The 25,966-nt window shown below is 40.4% G+C and overlaps 1 protein-coding gene across 1 annotated transcript in view; it reads left to right on the forward strand.

The window, feature by feature from the left end:
- Positions 1–7,154: 7,154 nt before the first annotated feature.
- LOC115169746 (XK-related protein 4) overlaps positions 7,155–25,966 on the forward strand; it is a 94,877-nt gene continuing 76,065 nt past the window's right edge. The window contains exon 1 of the mRNA XM_029725662.1: positions 7,155–8,476. Within this exon, the coding sequence (XP_029581522.1) occupies positions 7,791–8,476 (686 nt within the window). The 5' untranslated portion in view covers positions 7,155–7,790. The remainder of the gene's footprint in view (positions 8,477–25,966) is intronic.

Consider the following 25,966-nt stretch of genomic DNA (forward strand, 5'->3'; position numbering starts at 1 on the left):
AAAAATATATTTTTTATCCGACATGTAGGCCTACTTTACTTGAATAAAAAGGTGGATGGAAACCTGGTTACTGATTCAGGATTTGATAGCATTGCAAAAGCCAAAAGTCAGATTTTCTGCTGCATAATAGGTTTACAGCACATCAAGTGCTTCTTACATGATGGATTTCTGACTGTCATCATGTGCATGGATTGATGTATAAAACATGTTTCTGTAAGGAGTGATTTTTTTTTCATGCCATCACTATTAGGCTAACAGTCTTGTCCTTGTCCTGAAATAGAAGTGAAATGGAATCTACCAATTTAGGGTTTTAAGATTGGAGAAGCGACAGTAAAAACTAAGTGCTCTATGTCTAGATAGGTTAAAACCATGATTAACAGCTGAAGGGACATCATTATATAATCAGTAGGTTTATGTACCCTTGATAGACAATCAGTCTAATATATACAGATGTGTAGTATTTTACTGTCAACACTGAATGACTTCAAATCTTATCTACTGAACTGTTGCTTTATTTAATGTATCAAGCAGTTAAGGCATCATCAGCACTTACTTGCCAATCTTGCTATTGTAAGAGCTAGCTAACGTGTTCAAGTGAGAGATTTAAATACATCTATAGTGTGATGTGGCTGATGCGTGATTGTCCGCATAAATCAGGGCATGGTCATCTACCCTATCTGCAGCAGCTAGGGGGCAGCAAGGCCAGCTTGTCTCCTCCCATCTCCTCGCCTGAACTCTGGTATGGCCCCGAGGGTCTGGCCACTGCCACCCAGATGTGTCACTCCCTCTATCTCACTCCTCTACAGATTATCCTGCTGGGAAGAGACAGGGCAAAGGCAGGGGATGGGGCCAGCAGCAGCACCCTCCAAATAGACCTTTAGATTAGAACACTCATTGGCTCTGTGTAATGGCAACATATGAGAGCTTTAGCTGTTGATTTCCATTGACATGTTTCATTTCATTTTCATATTATTGAAACAGCACTTGCATTTCTTTCTGTATAACCAAGATATTGCCAACAACCCCTCTGTACTCCGAGGACAACATATTATGTTGTGGTTGGTTGTTATGAAATTGTCTCTGTTCCTATACAGCATTATGTAACACAAGTCAACGCATAAGCAGCTGCTTCTTCTTAAATGTTAGCGATGCATGCATCATTCTGTGTTGTTTACCAATGAAAACGTCTAATTTGCAATGCCATAGCAATTAAGTCTGGGCTAATGAATCCTGTTTCCCCTAGCCGATCCAGCCCCCCCAGTAGACCATGGATCACAAACACCCTGGTGTCAGACCCGGGGGCCCGACAGACAGTATGCAGACAAGATATCTCAGGGCTGTACATAGAGGGGCTGGGACAGACAGCAGGCACAGTGTTCCCCTGCCAGTGGGAGTTATACAGTGGAACGAGTGACAGATTGACAGATAGAGAAATCATTTGAATATGGAACTCACTAACCCATTGGCTGAGTTAGCAGGTGACAGCAGGTCTTTGATTTTGTTGTTGTTGTTGTTGACTTCTCTCTTTCTCTCTCTCCCTCTCCCTCAGAAAGCACAATAAAAGGAGAAATCAAAGAATGAAGCTAATGAAATTGAACCTTTATCTGTTGGTTAGTGGCTTGTTTCACTTCAAAGGTTTGGGTATTTCAAACCCATTTCCACAGACAATTTTGTCGCTATTATTTTGGAACAGCGCCATAGCTTTTTAATGTTTTGACACTTGCCGTTTTCTGTTCTAGTATACCCAAGACATTTAACCCAGTTTTTAAAAGTTTCAGCCGAAGCCTCTTCTCCTGACAGGCCTTGTTTGGTTCAGTAGACAAGCCTCCCTGTGTCACCATCTCCACTGTTACATGCCAGTCTGAAAAGAGAGAGTGGCTCTAGCTAGCAGAAGCCACTGTCCCACTTTCAGCTTGGTAGCTCTCTCACTACTCACACTGAACTGTCACAATGGCATATTGTCTCACCACAGATCTTCACTCAATTCATTTTAAACATTGGTGTTTGTTGCTGAGCAGCTACGGCTGCATTCAATTAATAACATATGAAAAGAGTATTCGCTTGACAAACAGATCACATTTCATTCATTTACAGAATGATGAGCATACTTTATACAAGACCTGCTCAAGACCTGCTGATCGATATAACTTTTTTCAATATTCATCACCTCTGAATTCTGCATCAGTGTGTCTTACATATCTAATCATTGCAGATAGCAAGAGTGAAATGAACCCCTTCTGACAGGAAGGTCAGACTGATCAGAAACTCCTTTGATGTATAATTGTTGTTACAGGTACTGTGTACAGAAGATGATATGTACTTTATGTAGTATAGTATGTGAATTGATTGCAGTAAATAGACTGTATACATTGAATTGATAATACCATGTGTATTAGGAAAGGATTCACCGCAGCCTGCCTGGTTCTAATGACGTATGATGCTGAGGGCTGCTCTATTAAGACTGTAGATACAGTCCAGATCTTTCATGCAACATTGGGCTTTGAATAGACAACATCATCTGGATCTTTTAATATACAAATGAAGCATGCATATTTAGCGACTGTCTGCTTTCTTTTATGATAAAGAAATGATCTATGTCGGAAACATATTTTCTATCAAAAAAGCGAGTGAGTTTTGCATTGTGTGCAGCACTTAGCAGTAAGAGACAATACATTCAGATTGATATTTACTGGTTACCACTGATGCAACTGACTCAAGAGGCCAATGGAGATGTATGATTGCTCCTGTCATAAAAAATGAAACTTGGAAATCATTAGGAGGAATTCATGTTGGGATTCAAAGCTGGGCATAACTATCCCTTTGACAGAGCACCTGTTCAAATCAATGAGAGTAGACTACAGTAATTATGTTGGGGTTGCATGGTGAGGGATGTCTCCGCATACCAGCTGTCTCTTTTGAATAACTAACATGCTTACCGCTGGAAGATTTTAACAGGGATTTATGGTGGAGTAACTGAAATTGTACAATTCCACATGATAAACATGACTATGTGTGAGACTTCATGGCTGCAGACAGTTATGAAAAATGTACCTACACTGTTACTTTAAATCAAGAGATGAGTGAGAAAGGTTGGAGCTGGGCCTGGTGCTGTGAGGTGGCCCTTTATTTCAACCAGGCATTATTTAAACAGCTCACAGCAGCCCTGCTCTTTAATGAGTGCCATCTAATGAGAATTAATCGATCCTCCAGGTTCTCCACTACAGTAGTGTTGGTACTAGGGACGGACTGGGACCAGAAATCGGCCCTGAGGGCCCCACAAAAGCCTTTTTTTTCTTGAGACCCCTGTTATCCTAATATTGATCATTTTGCACAATTCAGACCATCCCACACTGAGCTAAAGATGGACCAATCCACCTGACATTTCCTCAAGCTGCCTTTAGGACTGTCCATTTCTAGTTGGTTCTACGGAATGAGCCATTCCTCCACAGTGTGTTGTTTATGATGTGACAGAGGTGCCTCGGAGAGGCCACAGCACCAACTGACCGCACCATCACTCTGGCCTAGTTGCCCATAGGTGGTGGGGCTGTGGCAGTCAGAGAGCGAGAGAGAGAGAGAGAGAGAGATGGCCACAGGCACAGCAGCATACACAGTACTGGCCAATGACCAATGGTGGAAGAAGAAGCGTGACACCCATCTTCCGTTGGTGGGGCTTGAAATGGGATCTGCCAAACGCTGGCAGTGCGAGTCAAGCCAAGGTATTTACATCCCCTGCACAGCTAATGATGACAGATGTTGTCATCTTTGAAGCTTTAACATGAGTCGCAGATCTGCTGCCCGGGAGGGAGGCTAAGGTTGTCAGGCAGGGCCCCTAGGTGCCACAGTGCCACTATGTAAGCAATGATGGATGTGTTAGTGTTTAGGAATAGAGAAGTATAGAGTTGTACTCTTTTTCCTCATCTCTGTATTCTCACACCTCTAGTCTCACCTGCCTGTCAATCAGTCATGGGTCATGGATTCATTTTCCTCTGTGATTGGGTCCATATTTATATCTGGATGCTCTAAGAAACTTTCTGTACACACACACATTTCATTATTCACACATTTCTTTCTGGTTGTTATACAGCTTTTCCCACCAGTGGTGTGTTTCTACCAAAATGACTTGTTGCGGATAAAAATCTGTGCATGATGACTTATGGCACACAAAATGTACTTTTTTGCTTAAGTTTTCATGTACCAAATCAAAATCAAATGTTCAATGTTTTTCCATCACATTTTCAACTCTAGCAATAGTTTTGTCACAAAAACTGTTAAATAGCAAATGTGCCTGGTTATTAACCAGATTTCCATCCAACCTTTTTGTGAGTAAAGTACAAACAAATCAGGACAGGCCTGATGGAAACAGAACATTTGTCTGTACATTTTACAAATGTTGAATACAAATTAGGTGGTTGAAATGTTTCCATTACCCATTTAGGCAAATTGCTCATTAGTAAATTGTATCCTATGCCTCCCACCAAGTGGCGATGTTAGCATGTAAATCTTGTTGGGGGAAAAAAATACATATGTGGGATGCATGCCAGCAAAGCCACAACACAACATTAAACAATACACTAATTGCACTATAATGGTGCCCACAAACTGTTAGGGCCTACATAAAGCTGTCCCAACATCTTACCACTGCTACACCTGGCTATCAGCAGAGCCCTGTCTGGCAGAGAAACAGTTAATTCAGTCTCATTTACTGCCTTATAAAAATACATTGCTGATATGGCTGACTTGCTTAAACAAATGTGGTTTCTACTGACAATTGACATGTACAAACTATGGCATAAGGAGACGACAAGTGGATAAGAGGCAATCCGTAATTTTGATTAAGACAATAATGAGTGAGCTAGGACGGATATAGTCAATATCGTTATTTGTTCAGCACTTTTGAAATGTACAGTGACAGAATTCAGAACATGCGGCATTCTTACAGTGTTCTCCCTGTACACCATGTCAGAATCGTAGGATAAATAAAGGGGGCAGACAATGAAAGTTCTTACAATATTCGATGATTACATTTCTCTAAAACAGGTTATAGGCTACATGTGCACCATCAAGACAGAACAGTAGGCAAAATGAAGAGGGGAAAATAGACCAAATTATTGGGTGAGACACATGGGCTACTAACAGCTTACTACACAACATATACTTACTATTACTTTCTTAGCTACGGTATCCATATCTCCCTGGCATATTACATCATTTATGCAGCAGCATACACAACATTTTTGGAATCACCTTGTGCTGTGCTCACTTGAACGGGGAGGTGGTGCGGCGGTCCTTTGAGGGCAAATTTTGTCATAAAACTTTGTCATCAAAGTCTGGCATTCTCTGGATTTATGGTGCTTTCAAGACAACTGGGAACTCTGAAAAAAACAAGGTTGAATCATGATGTTAGTGATCTTCAGGCTGTAGCTCTAGAAAGAGGCCAGAATTCCCGATTTACAATTCTGAGTTCGATGACCGTTAAAAACATATTTTCCCAGTCTGAGCTCGTTTTCTCCAGAGTTCCCAGTTGTCTTGAACTCACTGAAAGATTTCCCAGTTCTGAGTTTCCAGTTGTTTTGAGCACGGCACAAATCATTCTTCATTGAGAGCACGGTCAATGTTGAATGTTTATAATTTTAAGCTTGGAAAAGAGACCCTTAATCCCAGTGGCTGTGTGGACTTGGGACCACACAGCCACTCCACTGAATAGCAATCTAGTGATTGCTTGCAGTTAGCCACTGATTCTTTCCAAACCACTCATTGCTGAATTTGCGATTTCCAACTTGTTGTGTAATGTTTATGTCCAATGGCCGATGAGCACTGATACGTTTTATCTATAATTTCTCTTCATACGACAAGGATTGAAAAGGATTTGCCAGTAGATTGTCGACTTGATTCATGATGATGTCTGCTGGCTTGCTAGCTAAGATCTTGAAAGTATGATGTTAACATGTCCAATCAAAGCTATGGTAGATATGTGATTTGACATCATTTTATCTGTGGCCAATGACCTTGAGCCTTCTTGAATGGGCACTTCTAATGTAACTCTATGGCAGCATCCAAGGGGCAATAATTTTCGAGCTCTCCCTGTAGATTGTGTGGTGACGTAGTGTCCCCATGAGTGACAGAACATTGAGCCAATCATGCGCAACTAGAGAACATTACCAACCTCTACGCTCTGAACCTCTGTATTTTCTGCTGGCTGCCCCACCACCACAGAAAGCACTGAGCTAGGCTGAAACCTGCGTTTTGGAGCTACCTTAAGAAAGCGAAAAAGAGACCATGTTTGTATAGTGGCTTTATTAACTCAATTATTATTATTTTACATTGTTTGCAAACTGATATATGACACATATTAATGCCAAAATAAAATACAAAACAGGCTCTGCACCACCTGCCCTGAATGACAGGTCGCCACTGCTCCCACCTATCTGTTTCATGTCTCAGGTAGCCTGCAAAAGCCAGAATGGATATAATACAAGAATTTGGTAATATTTGCCGTATTCTAATAATTGTCATGTGCCAACGTTTCGCCACGGTCCGTGCCATGCTGAAACTTGCACTACTGTAGATCTGAAACAATTGGATGGTGAAACTTGCCAGCCAACCAGAAAAGCAAAATGAAGCAATTCAGGTATTCTTGAAAGTCAGGACAATCCTTGTCCTACAAATAAATATTATTTTTTATACTTGAAAAACATGATTTTGCAAGTAGTAGGCATTTAGAATTAAATGTGTAGTGGAGCTTTATAGTTACACAGTGACATCGCGTAGGCTACCTTCAAAATGATTCAGCAATCATCATTTATTCGAAAAACAACGTTTCCATCATCATTTAGTTTTAAAAAAGTTCGACAAAAAAAGAATCCACCGCTGTCAAATGGATACATTTTTTTGTCGATCATTAGAAAGTTTATCCTACATCTGCCGTTGCCATTATACATGTCGCAATGATTTTTTGTTTTTGCGACATTGCTTTTGTCGAATAAACCCGGGTCAACCTGCCTTATGATGGTCTCGGGTCCCTCTAGTGATAAACGAGGGGACTTGGTCACCCACTCTATATGAGCAGTACAGTATGAAGGAGGTTTGACGCGGGAGCTGTCCATGGTGCTGAATTAACCGTTTTATGCACTTTAACCAGCATGGATAAATAGCCTACATCTATGAATAGTGGAATAATTGACTACTTAACCACAAATCAGCACGTGCTATTGGGTGCGTCACTGCTCCAGTTATTCATAGCTATTTTATTATCTCATTGTGGCAGCACTGAAGCCCTATTCCCTCTGGATTAGGCTGTTGTATTTTGAGCATCGTTGGTCAAGTGTTTAGTCGACCTGACATATTGGCTTTATGCCTAGAATTCGTTTTATTGTAGTCCTTTGTAATACATTTTTATCCCCGCACATTTACATAACAGGTCAGTAAAAAGCTAGCATATTTTATATATTTCTTTGCCTATTTGGATTAATCGGGCCTGTCATAGTGAATTGCAATATGCTGTAGCCCTATTGTGGCTATTGGTGAGAACAGTGAGGTGAGGAGCGATTGTGAAAGAGTTGCAAAGCAATGATGTCATAGTTTTAAGTATGTGCCATGGGAGAGCATATGGTTCGTACCCGCTGCCGAGCGGCAGTGTTGCTTTGTTATGAACAGGCGGCGCTGTAGCTGGCGGAAGAGTAAGTCGCCCAGCCCAGTATATCTTCGCCTGGAAAATAGAAGCCGAGGGGGAGACGAGAAAACGGGAGGAGAAAATACGGTGTTGGCAGGAGGAGAAAGAGAAAGCTACGATAATGGCCGCTAAATCGGATGGGGTATTGAAAATGAAAAAGAGCGATGTAGCTTTCACACCTTTGCAGAATTCGGACCACTCGGGCTCAGTACAAGGACTCGTTCCAGGATCGCAGCCGGATTCGGGAATTGGGGATGGGGACTTCGTGAATGGGGAATCTCGGTGCTGTGGTTCTAAATCGACATGTCTTCGCCTTGGCAGAGAGCAGCAAACTAAATACACGATATGGGACTGTCTATGGATCCTCGCCGCAGTGGCGGTGTATTTCGCCGATGTAGGCACCGATATTTGGCTTTCTGTCGACTATTACCTCCGTCGCGAGTACTGGTGGTTCGGACTCACACTATTTTTTGTGGTGCTAGGGTCGTTCTCCGTCCAAGTCTTCAGTTTCCGATGGTTCGTCCACGATTTCAGCACCGAGGAGAGCTCAAATGCCGCCGGTGCGGCAAACTGCTCATCTCACATGGACGGGAAGCTGCTGACCGGTTCTGCTTCACATGGAGACGTGGGCGCCCAACCGTCCACACCTCAAAAACAGGCATCCACCGCCAGCAAGAGCAACACCACAAGCAACAGTAACAGCAGCACGGCAACCCGGACTAATAAGCAAAGGTCGGCGTCCTGTTCAGTCTTTATCTGGTCCGCGCAATCCGTCATCCACATCTTGCAGCTTGGGCAGATTTGGAGGTAAGCGTTTTATATGCTATTTTGAATGAATGGAGTAGCTGCAGCCAATTAGCCTAGTAAGCCTACCTATGTTCTGCACGTAGGCCTACACATTTGGTACACTGGGCTCCCATCATGCCCATCATTCGTTATTAGGCACCACCTGCCATTGAACGTATAGCATTTCAGCTTTTACGCGCACTGTAAAGCCCCTTGAGTGCCCTGAGTAGACTCTTGGTGCGGTGATTGGTGTTATGTCTTGAATAAACAATAACTGGGAGAGAAAATAGTCTGTCGTAAAACATAATGGGATCATAGTTCATGATGTGATATCTTTGTGAATGTGCTTGATCAAATGGCGAACTCAAAGTTGTGTATGATGAATTGAATTCCTCACACCACAGGCCTAGATGTATGCAGCCCAGCTTAGTATACAAATGTGTTACTCATTACAGCTAGGCCTATTATTTACAAACAAGTACAGTGTGTTTAAGGAAACCAACAGCAATAAATCACATTAATCTCCCTTAATTAATAATTTATAAAATAAATATTTTAGACATTTGGGTTCAGAACATTGAGGTTGAGGGTATGCTGTGTGCTATATAATGTGTGTGTGTGTGTGTGTCAAGTAGACCTCAACACATGAGGATTAGACATCAATACTGTTCCCCAACTGGTGGCCGGTGGTTTCATTTGGTTTTTTGAGCAAAACATATATGTATTATATATATATACACTACCGTTCAACAGTTTGGGGTCACTTAGAAATCTCCTTATTTTTGAAAGAAAAGCACATTTTTTTTGTCAATTAAAATAACATCAAATTGATCAGAAATACAGTGTAGACATTGTTAATGTTGTAAATGACTTCCTACCTAGAAGGCCAGCATCCCGGAGTCGCCTCTTCACTGTTGATTTTGAGACTGGTGTTTTGTGGGTACTATTTAATGAAGCTGCCAGTTGAGGACTTGTGAGGGCCTCTGTTTCCCAAACTAGACACGCTAATGTACTTGTCTTTTTGCTCAATTGTGCACCAGGGCCTCCCACTCTTTCTATTCTGGTTAGAGCCAGCTTGCTCTGTTCTGTGAAGGGAGTAGTACACAACGTTGTATGAGATTTTCAGTTTCTTAGGCAATGTCTCGCCTGGAATAGCCTTCATTTCTCAGAACAAGAATAGACTGACGAGTTTCAGAAGAAAGTTCTTTGTTTCTGCCCATTTTGAGCCTGTAATCGAACCGACATATGCTGATGCTCCAGATACTCAAATAGTCTAAAGAAGGCCAGTTTTATTGCTTCTTTAATCAGGACAACAGTTTTCAGCTGTGCTAACATAATTGCAAAAGGGTTTTCAAATGATCAATTAGCCTTTTAAAATGACAAACTTGGATTGGCTAACACAACGTGCCATTGGGACACAGGAGTGATGGTTGCTGATAATGGACCTCTATACACCTATGTAGATATTCCATAAAAAAAACCTGCCGTTTCCAGCTACAATTGTTAATGTTGTAAATGACTATGTCTACACTGTATTTCTGATCAGTTTGATGTTATTTTAATGGACAAAAAAATGTGCTTTTCTTTCAAAAACAAGGACATTTCTAAGTGACCCCAAACTTTTGAAGGTAGTATACGAAACACCAGCAAATCAGCTCCAAGTGATTTTAATTTTGGAAATCTGTTTCAAAGTATTCCCACACATATATATATATATATATATATCTTATCTATATTTGATTGAATACAAATGTAAGCAAGGTTTGAAATTATTATGTTTTAGTCAAATATTATATCTGTTTGGGCTTCTTGCGGTCAATTTGCAGTCTACAAATGATTTGTAATTTTGTTCCGGCCCCCTGTTCATCCGCTCAATAAAAAAATTGGCCCACGGCTAGATCTAGTTGATGATCCCTGCTGTAGAGACATTAAACCAGCACCTAGCGACCTCGTCAAGGGGTTTGAACCTCTTGGCGTAATGGTTAAGGTTTTGACTTGACAGTCGCTGTCCCTGGGTTTGAGTCCCGGTTGGGGCTACCCACTGAATTCACAAAATTTGGTGTCAGTATTGGGATGGCTCAAGGGCAGCCATTGGAGAGGCGTGTACATATGAGAGGGACTTGATATAGAGAAGCATTGGGACAGACACGCTCTCCCGAAGGAAGGGATAATGTAGCGATCTTAACCCAACACCTAGCAACCTTGTCAAGAGATTTGGATCTCTTGGCATAACAGTTGGGTATTGGCTTGACAGTCGCAGGACCCAGGTTCGAGTCCCGGTTGGGGCTCCCCCTGAATTTGCTACAATACATACTCTTTGCAAAGAGCACACAATGTCAGAATAAATGTATTGTCATGAAAATGTACCGACATTAATTTCAAGTTTAATACCTAAATAGAAACTTATACTGATGTCGGGGTGATATTGAATAAAACCACATTGTAAATCCATTATTAATGAGATTGAGCTTTAACTTTGAAATGTCCTTCATTAAATAGAGCGTAACACGCTATTAGTGGATATTGCTTCCATTCTCAATGCAATTTCTCCCTGGTGGCATCTTATTTTGTGCATCCATTGTGTTCCAGTCACACACAGCTTACAGTAGGCCACATGTTATCTGCTATCTGGGCCAATTTAATGTGTGTGTGTGTGTTTTGTGCTTCCAATGCCAGGGTTTTGTGTACTTGCAATGCCAGAGTCAGTTACTTGATGTGGAATAGAGTTCCATGTAGTACTGTGCGCCCCATAGTCTGTTCTGGATTTGGGGACTGTGAAGAGACCTCTGGTGGCATGTCTTGTTTTTTATTTATTTTATTTCACCTTTATTTAACCAGGTAGGTCAGTTGAGAACAAGTTCTCATTTACAACTGCGACCTGGCCTTGTGGGGTATGCATGGGTATCCGAGCTGTGTGCCAGTAGTTCAAACAGTAAGCTCGGTGCATTCAACATGTCAGTACCTCTCACAAATACAAGTAATGAGATTGACATGCATATTATTAATGTTCGCTCTCTGTGTACATCCAAGGGCCAGCCGTGCTGCCCTGTTCTGAGCCAATTGCAATTTTCCTAAGTCTCTCTTTGTGGCACCTGACCACATGACTGAACAGTAGTCCAGGTGTGACATAACTAGGTCCTGGAGGATCTGCCTTGTTGAAAGTGCTGTTAAGAAGATAGAGCAACACTTTATTATGGAAACATTTCTCCCCATCTTAGCTATTGGTGTATCAACATGTTTTGACCATGACAGTTTACAATCCAGGGTTACTCCAAGCAGTTTAGTCACCTGAACTTCCTCAATTTCCACATTCATTATTTTCAAGATTTAGCTGAGGTTTAATGAATGATTTGTCCCAAATACAATGATTTTAGTTTTTGAAATATTTAGGACTAACTAATTTCTTGCCACCCATTCTGAAACTAACTACACCTCTTTGTTAAGTGTTGCAGTCATTTCAGTCGCCATAGTAGCTGACGTGTATAGTGTTGAGTCATCTGCATACATAGACACACTGGCTTTACTCAAAGCCAGTGGCATGACGTTAGTAAAGATTGAAAAAAGTAAGGGGCCTAGACAGCTGCCCTGGGGAATTCCTGATTCTACCTGGATTATGTTGGAGAGGCTTCCATTAAAGAACACCATCTGTGTTCTGTTAGACAGGTAACTCTTTATCCACAATATAGCAGGTGGTGTAAAGCCATTACACATATGTTTTTCCAGCAGACTATGATCAATAATGTCAAAATCTGCACAGAAGTCTAACAAAACAGCCCCTACAATCCTTTTATCATCAATTTATCTCTGCCAATCATCAGTCATTTGTGTAAGTGCTGTGCTTGTTGAATGTCCTTCCCTATAAGCATGCTGAAAGTCTGTTACAATCTATTTTACAGTAAACAAATTGATATCTGGTCAAACACATTTTTTCCAAAACTTTACTAAGGGTTGGTAACAGGCTGATTGGTCGGCTATTTGAGCCAGTAAAGGAGGCTTTACTATTCTTAGGTAGCGGAATGACTTTTGCTTCCCTCCAGGCCTGAGGTCACACACTTTCTAGTAAGCTTAAATTGAAGCTATGGCAAATAGGAGTTGTAATATCGTCTGCTATTATCCTCAGTAATTTTCCAACTAAGTTGTCAGACCCTGGTAGCTTGTCATTGTTGATAGACAACAATCATTTTTTTCACCTCTGCCACACTCACTTTATGGAATTCAAAATTTCAACACTTGTCTTTTCATTATTTGGTCAGATATACTTGGATGTGTAGTGTCAGTGTTTGTTGCTGGTATGTCATGCCTAAGTTTGCTAATCTTGCCAATGAAAAAATTATTCAAGTAGTTGGCAATATCAGTCGGTTTTGTGATAAATGAGCCATCTGAGTCAATGAATGATGGAGCTGAGTTTACCTTTTTCCCCAAAATGTTATTTAAGGTGCTGCAAAGCTTTTTACTATCATTCTTTATGTCATTTATCTTAGTTTCGAATAGTCACATGACTTCTCAATTTGCAGTACGTTTGCCAATCGGTTGTGCAGCCAGACTTATTTGCCGTTCCCTTTGCCTCATCCCTCTCAACCATACCATTTTTCAATTCCTCATCAATCCACAGGGATTGAACAGTTTTTACAGTAATTTTCTTAATGGACACATGTTTATTAGTAACTGGGATAAAGAATTTCATAAATGTGTCAAGTGCAGTGTCTGTTTGCTCCTCATTACACACTACGGACCAACAAATATTCTTTACATCAACAACCTAGGAATCACTTCAAAATGTATTGTATGACCTCTTATACACTATATTAGGCCTAGCCTTTGGAACTTTGGTTTTCCTAGATATGGCTACTATATTGTGATCACTACATCCGATGGATCTGAATACTGCTTTCAAGCTAATTTCTGCAGCATTAGTAAATATGTGATCAATACTTTCCTGTGCTGTTTAAGGTCCCTGGTACGTTGACTGATAACCTGAACCAGGTTGCAGGCACTGGTTACAGTTTGAAGCTTTTTCTTGAGTGGGCATCTTGATGAAAGCTAGTCAATATTTAAATCACCCAGAAAATATACCTCTGTTGATATCACATACATTATCAAGCATTTCACACTGACTGTTAGCACTTGGTGGTCTACAGCAGCTTCCCCCTAGAATGGGCTTTAGGTGAGGCAGATGAACCTGTAGCCATATTACTTCAACAGTATTTAACATGAGATCCTTACATGAATGTGGTTCTGAATATAAACAGCAACAACGCCACCATTGGCATTTCTGTCTTTTCTGTAAACGTTGTATTCCTACCACTGTATCATCAAAGGTATTATCTTAGTGAGTTTCAGAGATAGTCAGAATATGAATGTCATCTGTTACTAGCAAGTTATTTATTTCATGAACCTTGTTTCTTAACCTACATATGTTAACGTGGGCTATTTTGAGCACTTTTCTGGGATGCTTGGTTGTTTTCATTGCTTTACTGAGAAGCTTAGCAGCAGTAGATATTCTCATGTTATTTATGTTAGTGCAGGGTGAGCTGCACACAGTGGACTTCCTACTAGGGCACACCGCCTCTGCTAACAGCATATATCTGGTTCATAGGCACATGATTGCTGCATACAATAGCTGTAGGATCAGCAGTGGCATTCAGGGCAGTTAGAGGGACACAAATGAGGTTACTTACATTGTCTACCAATGCCCCTGGTATAATGTACTTTTACTAAGGCATTATGACATCTTAGCGACACAATGGTAGGGATTAACTGAGCTGGGCTTACAAACTCAGAATGCTCACGAGCCGCCGGCTATTACAGCCGATTGGCTGGTGGCAGCCGAGTTGAGGGGGCAAGCAGTGCTACACACATCCATGCCACTATCCCGTATTCAGTCTCTAGGCTTCATAAGATTCCAGAAAAAGAGCTGTCTGACTCCATCTCAGTGCATTCCATTTCTGCACCTCGAGCTAGACTCTCTCGCGTATTGTGGTGGAACCCTCTGGTATTTTAAGGGGACTCCCAGGGGCTGAGTTGTATCCACAAGGTGATCACGACAGACACGTCCTGTCGTGGGTGGGGCGCACTGTACGATGGCAACTCAATTGCGAGGTATGGACACTGGTGCGGAGTGCAATGCATATTAATTACCCAGAGCTCTTAAAATTGTCAGTGACTCCAGTCACCCAAGTCATAGACTGTCTTCTCTGCTACCGCACGGCAAGCGGTACCAGAGCGCCAGGTCTAGGACCAAAATGCTCCTTAACAGCTTCTACCCCCAAGCCATAAGACTGCTGAACAATTAATCAAATGGCCACCGGACTATTTACATTGACCCCCCCTCCATTTGATTTTGTACACTGCTGCTACTCGCTGTTTATTATCTATGTATAGTCACTTTACCCCTACCTTCATATACAAATTGCCTCAACTAACCTGTACCCCCGCACATTGAGTTGGTACTTGTACCCCCTGTATATAACCTCATTATTGTTATTTTATTGTGTTACTTTTTATTATTTTTTACTTTAGTTTATTTGGTAAATATTTTCTTAACTCTTCTTGAACGACATTGTTGGTTAAGGGCTTGTAAAGTAAGCATTTCACTGTAAGGTCTACACTTGTTGTATTCGGCGCATGTGACAAATAAAGTTTGATTTGATTTGTATCTGGCACTTGGTACTTCACCCTGCTTTTGTTGGGCCGGCTTGTGCTGGTCAGAACCGAGAGTATGTCAGTAGTGGCGTGCATCAACATAAGTTTGGCTCGCTCCCTTCGGGCGACGCATGTGCCTGGTTGCCTCAACTCAGGTGCAGATCTTTTATCTAGGTGGGGCCCTCTCTCTCAGGAGTGGAGGCTACACCCCTGGATAGTCTCCCTTATATGGGAAATGTTCAGCAGGGCCAATGCAGATATTTACGCATTGCGAGAAAAAGCGCAGGGTTGTCTATTTTTTTCAATATGAGGGCCAATCTGATGGCTAGAGGTTTACCTCAGAATATTATTGTTACCATTCAGTCCTCAAGGTTGCCCTCCACGAGAGGGCTGTATGTGTGTAAGTGGCAAGCGTTTGAGCTCTGTTGCCAAGATAAACGGATGGTTCCTTTTCAGTGCTCTGTGAGGGACATCCTTATGTTCTTACAGGAGCTTTTCAAGCATTCTCCATTTTAAAAGTACACGTGGCCGCTATCTCAGTGTCTCTGACAGGGTCATGTCTGGGGGGTCTGCTATGAGCCATTTCATTTAGTTTTTGTTGGGGTCGGCGTGATTATATTTCCCATATTACATTGTACCAAAATTGACCGACTGAAAGGGAATGTAACGTTATGACTATAACTACTGTTCCATGAAGGAGGCAAGAGGTACAACACCTCTTTGGCCCCCCACCTCGATTGGCCTTGTCAGGTGTGATTGTATAGACTTCAACCGAAGTCGCGAGAGTGCGACTCCCCATATTGACCAGGCTCTTTTAGCTCCTTCAGAGAACAATAGTTATAGTCATAACGTTACGATCTCTCTGCTACCGCATGGCAAACCGTACCGATGCACCAAGTCTGGAACCAACAGGACCATGAACAGCTTCTAACCCCAATTCATAAGACTGCTAAATAGTTAGTTAAATAAATAGTTAACCAAATAGTTACCCGGATCTGCATAGACCCTTTTTGCACTAACCTTTTTGACTCATCACATATGCTGCTGCTACTGTTTATTATCTATCCTGTTGCCTAGTAATTTTTCCTATTTATATCTACGTATCTACCTCAATTACCTCGTACCCCTTGGACATCGACTCGGCACTGGTACCCCATGTATATAGCCAAGTTATCATTACTCATTGTGTATGTATTATTAATTGTATTATTAGGCATTATTACTTTTCTATAATTTCTCTATCTTCTCTCTCTCTGCGGGAAGGCTCCGTAAGTAAGCATTTCACCGTTAGTATACACCTGTTGTTAACGAAGCTTGTGATAAATATTATTATTTAAAAAAAATCTGGATTGGTTGATGCCAGTATCAGATAGGCAGAAAGATATTTGTACTGAGCTAAATCTAACTAAACCAACTCGCCCCAACTTTAAACACCCGGAAAAATCAACACTTTTAGATATTCTAACAAATGCCCCTCATAAGTACACTGCCAATGGAATCTTTGCTAATGAGCTCAGTGACTGTTGTCCCATTGCCTGCATAATAGATGCTAAGCTACCTAAATCCCACCCACGCATTATGATAAAGATACATTTTAATTTAAATGAGCAACATTTCATGTCTCGTCTGGGTTTGTGTGACGGGGAGATTGTGTCATGTATCTCTGACTCGGATCAGGCCCTGAACTGTTTTACTTTTCTGTTTAACACTGTTGCAGAAAAGCAGGCTCTGTATAAAAAAAAAAGAGTAAAGGATAGATCAAACCCTTGGTTCACGCATGAATTGTCTGAAAAATTACAGGAAAGAAATTTAGCATGGGTTAACCTCTACAGAATTGGTGTCACCCCCACAGGACGGTTAAGCTAACTTAGGCTAATGTGATTAGCATGAGGTTGTAAGTAACATGAACATTTCCCAGGACATAAACATATCTGATATGGGCAGAAAGCTTAAATTGTTGTTAATCTAACTGCACTGTCCAATTTACAGTAGCTATTACAGTGAAAGAATACCATGCTATTGTTTGAGGAGAGTGCACAATTATGAACTTGAAAATGAATTAATAAACTAATTAGGCACATTTGGGCAGTCTTGATACAATATTTTGAATAGATATGAAATGGTTCATTGGATCAGTCTAAAACTTTCCACATACACTGCTGCCATCTACTGGCCAAAATCTAAATTGCAACTGGGCTGGAATAATACATTATGGGCTTTCTCTTGCATTTCAAAGATGATGGTACAAAAAAAAATGTGTGGTATTATCTTTTATAAGATCTAATGTGTTATATTCTCCTACATTCATTTCACATTTCAACAAACTTCAAAGTGTTTCCTTTCAAATGGTATCAAGAATATGCATATCCTTGCTTCAGGTCCTGAGCTACAGGCAGTTAGATTTGGGTATGTCATTTTAGACTAAAATTGGGGAAAAAAAGGTGAATCCTTAAGAGGTTTTAAGGGTAGATTGGCTGATAGTATGTCTGACTGGCAGTCCTTCAGACATTTGAGAAATATATATCTCTGGTTAGAAAAGCATTCAACATACTTCTTGAAATGTGTATCTGAGAATGGTGCGAATCCAGCGAACTTCTGGAAAGTAGTCAAATCTCTGAAACAAAACTCCCCAAAACTTTTTCTGGTGTTATCCCTAAGATCTGAAAAGTGCAACATGTCCTCTCCCTACACGAATGAGGAGATCCTTCTGACTTAGATAACTACCGTCCAATTTCCAAGTTATCTTGCCTTTACAAAGGAAAAAAATAGGCTTGGATCAGGTTTCTTGCAAGTGGTTTGTGAATGATCTCTCAGATAGTTTCAAGTCTAGTTTCTTGGATAATACAAAAGGTGTACCACAGGGGTTGGTATTGGGACCTGTTTGCTTTACTATTTATATAAATAACATTGGTCTATCTGTTAAAACTTGTAATATTCATCTGTATGCAGATGACACTGTTATGTATGCCATTGCTCCAACTGTTAACCACACTATGTTGGACCTGCAATCTGACTTTGTTGCTTTACTGAAAGCCCTGGTTGGTTTAAAACTTGTACTTACTTTGGGTTAAGACTAAATATATGTTGTTCTATAATTCTCACATATTTATTCACTGGATGGTTCTCCCATTGATCGGGTCCCACTTATAAATATTTGGGCAATTGGATTGACAAAGCTTTCATGTTTAAAAAAAATATGCATGAGCTTGTGAAAAAGTTCAGATTTAAAGTGTCCTTCTTTTAAAAAAAATTGATCTCTCCCTAAATAGCAGGAAGCAGATTGTACAGTCAAATTTCCTGCCAGTTCTTGACTATCGTGATACCATTTACCAGATTGTAGCAGCCACTACTCTTAAACCTTTGGACGTCGTCCACCACAGCGACCTTTGCTTTATCAAAGATGATAATTTTATTACTCACCACTGCATCCTGTATCAAAAGGGTGGCTGGTCCTCACTAAAGTCCCGTATATCACTTAATTATTCCCTTTTTGTTTACAAAGCTCTACTACACAAGCTTCCGATTTACCTAACTTTGCTAAAAAAAAATATACACCACCTTTCAAAAGTTTGGGGTCACTTAGAAATGTCCTTGTTTTTGAAAGAAAAGCAATTGTTTTGTCCATTTAAAATAACATAGAATTGATCAGAAATACAGTGTAGACATTGTTAATGTTGTGAATGACTATTGTAGCTGGAAACGGCAGATTTTTTATGGAATATCTACATAGGTGTATAGAGGCCCATTATCAGCAACCATCACTCCTGTGTTCCAATGGCACGTTGTGTTAGCTAATCCAAGTTTGTCATTTTAAAAGGCTAATTGATCATTTGAAAACCCTTTGGCAATTATGTTAGCACAGCTGAAAACTGTTGTCCTGATTAAAGAAGCAACAAAACTGGCCTTCTTTAGACCAGTTGAGTATCTGGAGCATCAACATCTGTGGGTGCGATTACAGGCTCAAAATGGCCAGAAACAAAGAACTTTCTTCTGAAACTCGTCAGTCTATTCTTGTTCTGAGAAATGAAGGCTATTCCATGCGAGAAATTGCCAAGAAACTGAAGATCTCGTCAACGTTGTGTACTACTCCCTTCACAGAACAGAGAAAACAGGCTCTAACCAGAATAGAAAGTGGAGTGGGAGGCCCCGGTGCACAACTGAGCAAGAAGACAAGTACATTAGAGTGTCTAGTTTGAGAAACAGACGCCCTCACAAGTCCTCAACTGGCAGCTTCATTAAATAGTACCCGCAAAACACCAGTCTCAACGTCAACAGTGAGGAGTCGACTCCGGGATGCTTGCCTGGAACCAACTACCGTAAATTCCGGACTATAAGTCGCAACTTTTTTCCCAGGCTTTGAACCTCGCAGCTTAAACAATGACACGGCTAATTCTGTGACGTGCTCAGTTTTTTGGCGGCATGAAGCTTTCATTAGACCAATGAAATTGCCGAACGGGTTAAGGTCAAACAACTTTGTTGTTTACTGTTTAGATTAAATCGAGCGCTCTCAAACTTCCCATCATTCTGATTACGGTAGTCATTTTGTCACCCTCATCATGGCAAAGACACAGAGAAATGCATATGATGCAGCTTTCAAGTTTAAGGCGATTGATCTGGCTGTTGGAAAACGAAATAGAGCTGCTGCACAGGAGCTTGGTCTTAATGAGTCGATAATAAGACGTTGGAAACAGCAGCGTGAGGAATTGACTCAGTGCAAAAAGACAACTAAAGCTTACTGCTAATTTTTTATTTTTTGTTACAAGCCGTGTTTCGTTAAAGCCTATTTATTTTTGTTACAAGCCGTGTTTCGTTAAAGCCTGTGTAAAGTTCATTTGTTTCAATGTACCGGTAGGCACCTGCGGCTTATAGACATGTGCGGCTTATTTATGTTAAAAAAAAATATATAGTAAATTCAGTGGGTGCGGCTTATATTCAGGTGCGCTTAATAGTCCTGAAATTACGGTAAAAAACACATTACAATGGGATGTTCTGGTGTCCCTCAGGCAATTAAAATACTGATTGCGGACCTTCCTATTGAGGAACGTAATTGTTTTCCTTGAATATTTGTATTGTGCTGGAATTTTATTTGTTTTATATTGTATTTGATTTTAGATTTTGTCTAATAAAATTGTATATGCAGGGCTCCCTTGTAAAAGAGACCCTGGTGTCAATGGTGACACCCTGCTTAAATAAAGGTAAAGTGGGCCCTGGTTAAAAGTAGTGCACTATACAGGGTACCATTTTGGACACAGACAAGGCTTAGCTGTGTTTTAATGAAGCATTCTAGGTGAAGCTGGTTGAGAGAATGCAGAGTGTGCAAAGCTGTCATCAAGGCAAACGGTGGCTACTTTGAATAATCTCATCTAAATTATATTTTGATTTGTTTAACACTTTTTTGGTTACTACATGATTCCATATGTGTCATTTCATAGTTTTGATATCTTCACTAATATTCTACAATGTAGAAAATAGTACAAATAAAGAAAAACCTTGGAATGAGTAGGTGTGTCCAAAAGGGGTTTTCTACATTGTAGAATAGTAGTGAAGAGTGTGCAAAGCTGTCATCAAGGAAATGGGTGGCTTCAATGAAATATCGAAAATATATTTTGATTAGTTTAACACTTTTTGTCACAAGTGTAGAGAGGAGTAGGCAGGAGGCAGTCGCAGGTTTAGAACTACTGAGTTTATTAAAGCGCTATATTATAAAGTGGGACAAATCCCAAAGTGCAAAATAATAAAGTATGCAGGAAATGGTAAGAGTGATTCCGGGGTTGCAGCTAGGCCAGCGACAGGGAACGCCTGAGCTGGACTTGAGGGGGAGCCAAAGCGAAGGCTGGTGTGACACATTTTTTTTACTAGATTAATCCATATATGTTATTTCATAGTTTTTATGTTTTCACTATTATTCTACAATGTAGAAAATAGTAAAAAATAAAGAAACCCATTAATGAGTAAGTGTGTCCAAACTTTTGACTGGTACTGTATATATGCAATCTCTGAATAAGTTTACACTTATTTCACACGTAATATAATATTGCTTTTCAGTAAGGGTTGTCGTTTTCAATTGCACCTGTGTTGTTTATAATATGGCTGTCAAAACCTCCCCATACAGTAAGCCAGATGTGTATACAGCACATCTTTGGATTGACACTTATCTCATTATAGGGTGTTCACGCATGATTGCATTGCAAATGAGCAGCCTAGAATCGACCCCACAGTGTTTACCTTGCATTCTAGACCAGGTGTTGCATACATCTAAATGAAGAATGAAGTATTTGCACAACCACAACCATGAATGCACAGCAGCTGGGCTCATAATTGTAATTCAACAAACACTGACTAAGAGTGTGCACTTAGTGAATTACCTCAGACACACCATCAATTATGGTTCTTCATGAATGCCATAGCGTATTAGTTATATGAATGGTACTCAAATACACCCACCTATGCTTTTTTGAGCGTGTTATGATGATGAGTTCCAGGCTCGCCAGATTCAGTATCTCAGAAACGGCCACCCTCCTGGGCTTTTCACGCACAACAGTGTCTTGTTGATGAGAAAGACTTTGAAGGAGAATAGCAAGAATCGTGCAAGCTAACAGGCAGGCCACAAACAGACAAATAACTGCGCAGTACAACAGTGTTGTGCAGAACGGCATCTCAGAACGAACAGCTGGTCGATCCTTGTCACAGATCGGCTATTGCAACAGACGACCAATCTGGGTGCCACTGCTCTCAGCTAAACACAAGAAGAAGAGGCTAGTTTGAGGTCCAGTTTGAGTGTTTGTTGCAGCTCGTTCCAGTCGCTAGCTGCAGCGAACTGAAAAGAGGAGCGACCCAGGGATGTGTGTGCTTTGGGGACCTTTAACAGAATGTGACTGGCAGAACGGGTGTTGTATGTGGAGGATGAGGGCTGCAGTAGATATCTCAGATAGGGGGAATGAGGCCTAAGAGGGTTTTATAAATAAGCATCAACCTGTGGGTCTTGCGACGGGTATACAGAGATTACCAGTTTATAGAGGATTATAGAGTGCAGTGATGTGTCCTATAAGAAGCATTGGTGGAAAATCTGATGGCCGAATAGTAAAGAACATCTAGCCGCTCGAGAGCACCCTTACCTGCCGATCTATAAATTACGTCTCCATAATCTAGCATGGGTAGGATGGTCATCTGAATCAGGGTTAGTTTGGCAGCTGTGGTAAAAGAGGAGCAATTACGATAGAGGAAACCAAGTCTAGATTTTACCTTAGCCTGCAGCTTTGATATGTAAATTATTACTAGATAGCTACAGTAGTTTCCGTGGTAATCAAACATAACAACTTGTTAGTATAGCTAACCAAACCATCAGTCCTAGCTTGCTATTATGAAAATCGAATTCAACAATACCAATAATATTTTCAATTCGATTTTTGCTTTCAAAAGCAGCTCAAACATAGAGCATGTAAGAATGAACTATAGCCATTGAATTCTACAATGCAAATATTCTGTGCGGTATTTAAGCAATAAGGCCCGAGGAGGTATTGTATATGGCCAATATACCACGGTTACACCGAGTTCCTGGACACAGCCCTTAGCCGTGGTATATTGTCCATATACCACAAACCCTTGAGGTGCCTTATTGCTATTAGAAACTGGTTACCAATGTAATTAGAGCAGTAAAAATAAATGTTTTGTCATACCCGTGGTATATGGTCTGATGTACCATGGCTGTCAGCCAATTAGCATTCAGGGCTCGACCCACCCAGTTTATAAAGGGAAATCATGCACATTCTAGAATGCCTGTCAAGCCAATCAGAAATGAGTATTCAACAATGCCATGGTATAATAGTTGTATAGCTTAACTAGCCAATGACCAGGCTTCTGCTATACACATACTGTGACTTCAGAAAGTATTCATACACTTTCCATTATTCCACATTTTGTTGTGTTACAGCCTGAATTCAAAATGTATTAAATATTTTTTTTTCTCACACATCTACACACAATACCCCATAATGACAATGTGAAAACATGTTTTTAGAAATGTTGGCAAATATCTCACTCCCATGAGTCATTACCTTGTAGACACATTTCTGGCCACGATGAGAACATTTTTTTGGGGTCTTTGCACACCTGGATTGTACAATATTTGCCCGTTTTATTCTTTTTAAATCCTTCAAGTTCTGATAGATTTTCAAGCTGATTTAAGTCAAACCTGTAACTAGGCCGCTGAGTGTCATCTTGGTAAGCAATTCCAGTATAGATATGGCTTTGTGTTTTAGGTTATTGTCCTGCTGAAAGTAAGTTTGTCTACCAGGTTTTGCTCTCGGATTTTGCTTATAGCTGTATTTCTTTGTATTTTAAAAAAACTCCTTAGTCCTCGCCGATGACAAGCATAACCATAAAATGATGCAGCCACTACCATGCTTGAAAATATAAACAGTGGTATGCAGTGATGTGTTGTGTTGAATTTGCCCCCAAACCAGTGGAGGCTGCTGAGGGGAGGACGGCTCATAATAATAGCTGGAACAAAGCGAAACCATGTGTTTGACGTTTTTGATACCATTCCAATGATTCCGCTCCAGCCATTATCACAAGTTAATCTCCCCAATTAAGGTGCCATCAACCTCCTGTGCCCCAAACATAACACTTTGTATTCAGGACAAAAAAGTTCTACAGTTGCACCATCGAGGTCATCCTGACCGGTTGCATCACTGCCTGGTATGGCAACTGTTGTATTCAGCACATGTGACAAATAACATTTGATTTGAAAAAAAACAACTTTTTTTTACAGTATAACTTAAGTACCTTGTTGCAAACAGGATGTATGTTTTGGAATATTTTTATTCTGTAGACTTTCTTCTTTTCACTGTCATTTGGTATTTTGGAGTAACTACAATATTATTGATTCATACTCAGTTTTCTCATATCATAACCATAACTGTTTTAAAATCACCATTTCACCATGGTGAAATCCCTGAGCAGTTTCCTTCCTCTCCGTCAATTAAGTTAGGAAGGACGCCTGTATCTTTGTAGTGACTAGCTGTATTGATACACCGTCCATAGCCTAATAAATAACTTGCAGCATGCTCAAAGCGATATTCAGTGTCTACCAATTGGTGCTCTTCTTTGCGAGGCATTGGAAAAACCTCCCTGCTCTTTGTGTTTGAATCTGTGCTTGAAATGCACTACTCGATTGAGGGACCTTACAGATGGGGGTACAGAGATGGGGTAGTCATTAAAAATCATGTTAACCACTTATTGAACGCAGAGTCCATGGAACTTATTATGGGATTTATTAATCCTTAAATCTCTATTGACGCGTGCGTTAATCTAAGTAACATAATTTTAAGCTAGAGATATGTCCGTTTAAGCTAGAGATATGTTTATTTGCATGGGCTGCATCTCAATCCACCGCATCAGCCTATGTCGGCCTTCCGCATCTGTAGTGGAAGGTGGCCGAGCTGTTTGTCAGACGTTGAGACATCATTGGTCTTCTCACCAAAATGTCTGTCGCGTCCGAACGGTTTGGTCTACAAACTAATATGACCCCACTATGGAAAGAGAGATTCTCCGTTTTGCTCTACGACCCCCACAAGTGTCACAGGACTCGTCTGAAGGTAAATGGTACCGGTTTTAAAATATGAATGCAAGTATGGAGATAGTTTTGCGCCAACAAAATAAAAGGGTTACATATGTGTCCAAAAAACACAAATATTTCCTTGGCTTTCATGCTGTATATATCCTAGGTATAGGAAAGACACTTCAAAACCTTATTCCTTATGACTTATTTCTGTTTTGCCACTTATGAATGTGTTATTCAATTTCAATACATTTCTATGGGCTATAGTAGTGAATGCCAAATTCAATATTTTATTAAATCATTTATGATACCTAAAGGGGTCCTAAAATTCTAAATCAGATAGCTAAATAATCCATGGTAAGACCATCTTAAAACATTTCCATATGTTAGCTTAGTAGACCCCACCTCCTAAAAGGCTTTGACATTTTTACTCCTGAACTTATTTAGGCTCGCCATAAATCATTTCTAAAATGTTCTACAAACAAAATTTCACTTCGACATTATGAGGTATTGTTTGTAGATCACTGACACAACATCGAAATGTTATGAATTTTATATTCGGGCTGTAACAAAATGTTGAAAAATGAAAGGTAATCTATTTTAAATTCAGGCTGTAACAACAAAATGTGGAAAAAGTAAAGGGGTATGAATACTTTCTGAAGGTACTGTATTGCTATACAACTCTGTAACTCCATGAGTCAGTCCATTATGTAGAAAACTATTATGTGCATTATAATGAATACAGCACAACACTCTTAATTGAATCCATTACATTCTCTACCTGCATCCTCATTCTGTCAACCACTGTGTGCATGACGAATGTTTACTGAATGCTATCATGGAGACATTGCCTCTCCTTGGATACATCCCAAATAGCATCCTATTCCCTATGCAGTGCACTACTACCCCTATGGGCCTTGGTCAAAATAAGTGCACTATATAGGGAATAGGGTGCCATTTGGGGTGCAGGCCTTGTCTTGTGTTTATGAGGTATGATTGCTTGGATGCCGTGTGGGCATTATGTGATTTATGGCAGCGTAGCAGTGTATCCTCAAGCTATACTACTGACTCAATGTTGTGTAGGATGACGGTAGTAGGATACATTGAGCCTGTCTGTTTTTCTTTGGAAGACTGTCATATTTCTAATCTGTGCATAGTACGCATTGCGGGTTGTAGTTTCATGTTCAGAAAATGAGGCATATTTGCTGTTGATTTATTTTTCGAGTACAATTGTAAACACTTTCACAACTTTACATACTCCTCTATGGTGATAGTTTCCTGTTGTACAACAATATACTGTAGGACTCATC

The sequence above is a fragment of the Salmo trutta genome, chromosome 31 (genome assembly GCF_901001165.1).
Source record: "Salmo trutta chromosome 31, fSalTru1.1, whole genome shotgun sequence".
NCBI classification, from domain to species: Eukaryota; Metazoa; Chordata; class Actinopteri; order Salmoniformes; family Salmonidae; genus Salmo; species Salmo trutta.